Here is a 6,262-nt window from a genome sequence, read left to right on the forward strand (position 1 = left end):
TTTTTTCCCTCACGGAAACTCTCAAGGACTTTGTATAATCTTGCGTTGATACACTAATTTTTTTTGCTTATAAATATATTCCACCAATTTAAGCAGAGAAACAAAAATAGTACAAAATAGTAATTACTAAATAATCCTAACTAACGTTTTTGCGTTTTATAGATACCATTTAACTTGTACGGAGCGGGAAATAAAATAGAGTTTCTATCCACAAATTGGTCGTAGTTAATAATACAACCAACCCATCAAGATATACATAAGTACATAACACCCAAAATAAAAAAAGTACTTCTTCATATATGCTTTTAATTAAACGTGCATATATAATATTAAGAACTTTCAAAAGCCAAAGCAAATATATATGTTTAAACTCTCAAGAAAACATTATACGAACTATATGTACTAAAGCCATAAAGCACCAGCTTCCTTTAGCAGCCTTTTCAATGACCCGTCAAGATGAAGAGTCATAACGGTAGTGGCAGTTCCTATTAATTTCCCTCCGATGAAAACCACGGGAACCTGAGGGCTGCATCCTAACCGGGCCAAAGCCCGCTCAATATCTTTACCGTACATGTATTGATCGATCTCGACAATCGCAGGGCTCACTCCTTGCTCATAAAACAGACATTTAATTGCATGAGACATGCAGCATGTACTCTTGCTGAATATTATTACTGCACGCTAACCTTGCTACCACATCCATTTTTATAGTAATAGTAGATGTTTTTTTCTTTGTATTGCTTGGATTTTTTGTGTTGATAGTCTGTTTTGGAGAGGTGAGTCTCTGAACTCTATATATACACGTACCGACATGTAATCTAAATGAACATGTCGAGGCATCTTGGATTAATGATGGGGCAACGCTTAAATATGGAGAATCTTATTATCGGGAACTTGGATTGTGGATAAGAGAAGGTGATGATGATATGATGCTCAAGAGTTGACAAATCTGTGTAAGATACTAGTGTAGACCAGTACGGAGACCGATATGCATATGGTAACTTGGGATGATGCATGAAGAGAAAAATACAGCGTTACGTGTTAAGGGAATGTCAACTTTGCGTTGATTCTCATTTGACCATTACTTTCATGCCGCATAGCGATTCACGTCGCCACTCTTATAGTCTATAAAATTAATGACGAGCTACAGTCTACAGATCAGCTTTCATAGGACCATATAATACTACTCCAAACCATGCGTGTGTTTCTATAAAACTAAACCCTCACGAGCAAACGTTAATCATTAGTAGTAGCCCGAAATGTCGCCGGATCTAACCTCTTTAATCCAAAATATCATTAACTTTTGAAAAAAACATAACTAGCTTTACCTTGTGTTCTTTATTTTGTACCAGTTCACATAATATAAAGATTGAAGTGGGCGTGGAAGAACTCTCAAAACAAATTTCATTAGTTTTTCAGGCTGTTATGTATTTATTTCTTACGATACTTTCCGTTAAATCTAAGAATACCAAAGTAGGGAACACTTTGTAACTATCAATACATGCATTGGATAGCTTGAAAAAAAAACATCTTTAACATGCCAGTTCAAAAAAAATATCTATAATATATTTCACTAAATTGGAAAATATATATGAGCTTGGGATAGTTTTATTACTTAATTATATATGTGTAAACTGTAAAATAGCAAAATCTAGTTTTAGAAATGGTAAATAGAAAAGGAAAAACACATCATTGTCCCTCCATTTATATATTCTTCTACAAATATGTCATTTATGCCTTTTCCCAGTTTTTTTTTTAATTATCATCACCAAAAATCCTACAATTCTTAAATTAATAGTAGAATACTTATGTATTATAGGCTAAAACTTTCAAACATCAAAATAATTCTATATTTTGAAATTATTCTTTTATTTTTAACATGTTAAGATTTTATGATTATGGGTATATAGCTTTTACATGTATGTTTAGGTTTTGTAATTTAGACTATTTTGGTTTATTAAATAATATACAGATAAACTTTAATGTAATGTCTAATATTTCCATAATTACACGTTTTATTTTAAATAAAATTTTAGAATCTCACTCTCATCCATTAATTATTTGAGTACAGTTTTCTTTCTTAATTTGACTCTTACAGGTCCATTTATAACCTTTACATAGGTGAGCTTATTGAATCAATGATTTAAGAAAATTCAAGATATGAGTAAATCCAAGAAAATCCAAGATTTGAATAAATCTTAAAAAGATTTCTTACAATTTTAAGGTTTTTGAAGGAAAAAAATCTGAATTTTTGAAAAAAAATAAAGTTAAATATTTATTTAAAACAATATTTTATTTTTTTATAATACTATAATTCAGTATTTTATCATTTTATGAAATATACAGAAAATATATGAAAGTTTTTTAAAAATTGAATTTTAAATATTTTTCATTTCAAACAATTTGATTTTATTTTAAAAATGTGAAGTACATTTTTTTTTTAAGTTTCACATACCATAATAGGAGGTGGTATTTCGTCTCATTTCTTTTTCACTATAAAATATCATCCAAACCCAACCAAATCTCATTTGATAGATTTTATTGACAAAATCTACATTTTTCAAAAAATTAGAATTTGAGAGAACTTATACAAATGACTAATCTAATAAGTTTAGATTTCATATTGAATTTATAAATGCTAGCTACAATAAAAGAGGGATTTGAAAAAAAAAACTCTCAAATCATTGATCTAATAAAAACTAAGAGTAGAAGATTAATAACCATTCAAACCTAATAAAAAGAGATTAAATTCTTAGAAGTTTAAGTAGATATTACTGTCCAAAAGGGTAATAGTAAATCATTAAATCAACTTCCACACAGAGAAATATAATTCTCAATACAAAGTAGTTCTTCACATATGTTTTAATAAGACGTACATAAAGTGAAGACATTTTCAAAGATCAAAGAAAAAGATCACAATGTAAATCACTCAAGAATACATCCATTAAGTACTATAGCCACAAAGCACCAGCTTCTTTGAGCAACCTTTTCAATGACCCATTGAGATGAAGAGTCATGACGGTATTGGCCGTTCCTACAAATTTCCCTCCGACAAAAACTGCCGGAACAGTAGGGCTGCAACCTAAACGAGCCAAGGCCCACTCGATATCTTTACCGTACATGTTCTGATCGATCTCTACAATTGCTGGGCTCACTCCTTGCTCGTAAAACAGACGTTTGATTGCATGAGACATACAACAAGTACTCTTGCTGAATATCACCACTGCTCTTTGTGACGCCAATGTTGCTACCACATCCATATGTATAGTAATACTCTTTTACTATGTATATGTCTTTTTCTTATATTGCTTGGAGATTAGTGTTGATGTGTTTGTTTTTGAGAAGTGAGTCTTGGAATTCTATATATACACATACATGTAATCTTTTGTGAACATATAGAGGTACCTTTGATTAATGATGGGGCAAAACTAAAAAGGAGAATAATAATTCTGGGAAGTTGGATTGTGGATAAGAGAACCAGACGATTTGATGCTCTAGATCGTTGACATATGTGAGGTATAGAACTTGATATGCATATAGTGTGAGTTGTGACCATGATGATGTATGAAGAGAAAAAATCCAGTCTTTGGGGATCAATATTACGTGTTAAGAGAATGTCAACTTTGTATTTATTCCCATCGGTCATCACTTTCTTGCCGCAGGGGGATTTACGTCTATACTATGTCTATGAACTTTCTGCAAACCCACATGTAATACATAAAAACCCCAAATTCAAAGTAGATTAATATAATAGAGTTTGCGTTCACCCTCCATGCACGATATCAGTTATGTCAAGCTTTTGTAGTTGCATGCTGGCTTTACATATCCACGAAGATTTTATGCTCGAAAAGATTAATTAATAATTAACTCAACTTTAATAAAGCAGTTCATACTCTTAACAATAATATGATGGGTCACAAATATTCGTTGTGGCTCTTGAGATTTCAATGGAGCCAAATCAATAAGAAGGATCCGTACGGCAATGTAAGTGGCGACATGACATGACTGTTGTACTTAAGGCATAACCACGTCTTCTACAAATTCCTCAAGTAGGTAGGAACTATTGGTTTGGTATGCCACAACCACTCTCGGTAAATAATTAGATTGGAATTCATCATCTCCATTTGATTTTGACCGCAACCATTGATAAATTAACTTTTCAATCGAAATTCCGTTTTATTGCAATAAAACAAGTAATGCTGACAATAGATTAGCATCAATCAAAAGATTTATCTGAAAATTTGGCAAAGTAATTAACACGTGTGGTCAATAGCACCATTCTATTTTAGCGATGGAAAAATAATGTTACAAGTGATATATCATCATGCTTAGCAATTAATTACAAATTTATTTAGCTCCATATGCATGCAGATTTAAGTTTTATTTTAGTTATTATCTGAAACGGATGTTTTACGTTTCTGTCTAGTAAAGATCATTTAAAAAAAATATTAGTCCTAGCTTTTTTGTCAAAACATTAACGTAGCGATTTTCTTTAGACAAACACACTTAAATAACTATAAATTTTACGGTGAACAATTTAAATATGTTTTGATGATGGTTACTTTTTACTTGTTGTACATGTACTACTATATTATTTCTTAGGATTCGAAGTACTACACGTTCTCACTTTTATTCGAGCGGAACTCGTAAGCTGGATCGGATACTGATTTGGATGCATGTAATCTATTGATGATTAATAAGCGCAAAAGACTATAATTCATTTTCTCATCTTTACTTTGAATCGAAACTAAAGCTAATGCAATCACTAAATCGAATGTAACCGAAACCGTTGTTGATTAGTAATATTCTAATAGGATCACTTTAGTTTTTTTTTTTTGAGAACTAAATAAAACTAGTGGACGATTTTTGGGACCTCCTCAAGCATATATCTCGTCATACACATGCATAATGCATCTATATAATATATTCTTCTTGTCTTTGCATGCCATTTTTCTTTTCCTAAAATTTTACATATGCTCACCCAGTTTCCGAAAGTAAGATTTTCTAAGGTGTTCATGCTTATTAAGAATTTAATAAATGTTTATAATTTAATTTTTTTTTACTTTATTATACGCTTTTCACCAATAAAATTTGATCAATTCAAATATTTTCATTTAATGTTTCTTAGAAGTATAAAAAAGTATATTAAACATATAAAAAATCTATCTTTGTGGAACAAGTAAAAAATCTAAAACATCTTATTTTGGGAAACAGATGGAGTATTATTTTTAGCAAAAAAAGAAGAAGATTTTATATATGTTCCTTCAAATATAGGAAGGAGCTTACTTCAGTGTTCACGTACTCGAAAATTCTATAATTCTCTTCTATCTTATAATTTTGAATAAAATTATAACTTTAGAGTTGACATTTTCCTATCTGAAATTCACTTGTGTGGATTTTCTGGGACCAATATTTTAGACTTAATTAAAAGTTAACCACAAAACAGTATTCCTCTTGTTCTAATTTATCATTTTAAGTCTTGAAACCATTTTTCCTTTATCCAAATTTTTTCTTTGTCCTCTTTTCTTTTGATTATATAATTTAGTTTCTATCACTCTATTCCAATATTGGTCGCCATAGCTGAAAGAATGTTTTTTTAAAATTGAAGCTGATAAAGAATTATTTGCGGTCTACCATATTACAAAAAGGTTAAATAAGCTGGCTATAATGTTAATAGAGATAAAAGACTTAACTATATGAGTTTAACAAATAATTTGCAGGAAAAAAATGCAATGAGATCTATATTACAAAAATAATTTTCCTAAATAACTAGTTTTTATAAACAGTTTATGGAATTTGATTTTTATGAAAGTTTAAGTTTAACTAGTTTTTATAAACAGTTTATGCACAAAACCATGTAACGTCAAATTGTTCCACATAGTTGAACAGTTATGCATATTAATTTGCATGTCCAGAAAGTATTTCATTTATCTTGTTTGTCTAAAAGAAATACAATAAGGGGTATATATATATTCATGGATTCTGTATGTTGGAATAGGATGAAAGGAATATGATGACAGAATGAGAGTTGCGTGACCATATTCATGAATGGGCCATTTTGGATAAAGCGATCGATTCTCTAAGAGATAACAACAGATCACCACTTGTTACAGTCATCATTTTGCCGTCCCCAAATCCAAAAATTATTCTTTTTTTGCTAAAATTTGCTGCATTTATTTTTTATTTTTTGGATTTTTGTTTAATCCTGTAGAAAACTGGGCTTAACCAACAATCTCAGAGCACCATTATCAAAAGAAACTCA

At 30.3% G+C, this 6,262-nt stretch overlaps 1 protein-coding gene and 1 pseudogene across 1 annotated transcript; both read right to left on the reverse strand.

Moving 5' to 3' along the window:
* Window positions 1-105: 105 nt before the first annotated feature.
* On the reverse strand, window positions 106-703 carry LOC106333659 (annotated as a pseudogene).
* Window positions 704-2,877: 2,174 nt separating this feature from the next.
* Window positions 2,878-3,370, reverse strand: LOC106332843 (monothiol glutaredoxin-S10). Its single transcript, XM_013771337.1, has one exon. The coding sequence runs from the start codon at window positions 3,258-3,260 to the stop codon at window positions 2,952-2,954; it is 309 nt and encodes a 102-aa protein (XP_013626791.1). The 5' UTR covers window positions 3,261-3,370; the 3' UTR covers window positions 2,878-2,951.
* Window positions 3,371-6,262: the final 2,892 nt, after the last annotated feature.

Source organism: Brassica oleracea, chromosome C3, assembly GCF_000695525.1.
Source record: "Brassica oleracea var. oleracea cultivar TO1000 chromosome C3, BOL, whole genome shotgun sequence".
Lineage (NCBI taxonomy): Eukaryota > Viridiplantae > Streptophyta > Magnoliopsida > Brassicales > Brassicaceae > Brassica > Brassica oleracea.

Bases quoted from the DNA above. Each gene is read 5' to 3' on its own strand.
- LOC106332843 (XM_013771337.1), bottom strand. From the start codon at position 3,260: ATGGATGTGGTAGCAACATTGGCGTCACAAAGAGCAGTGGTGATATTC.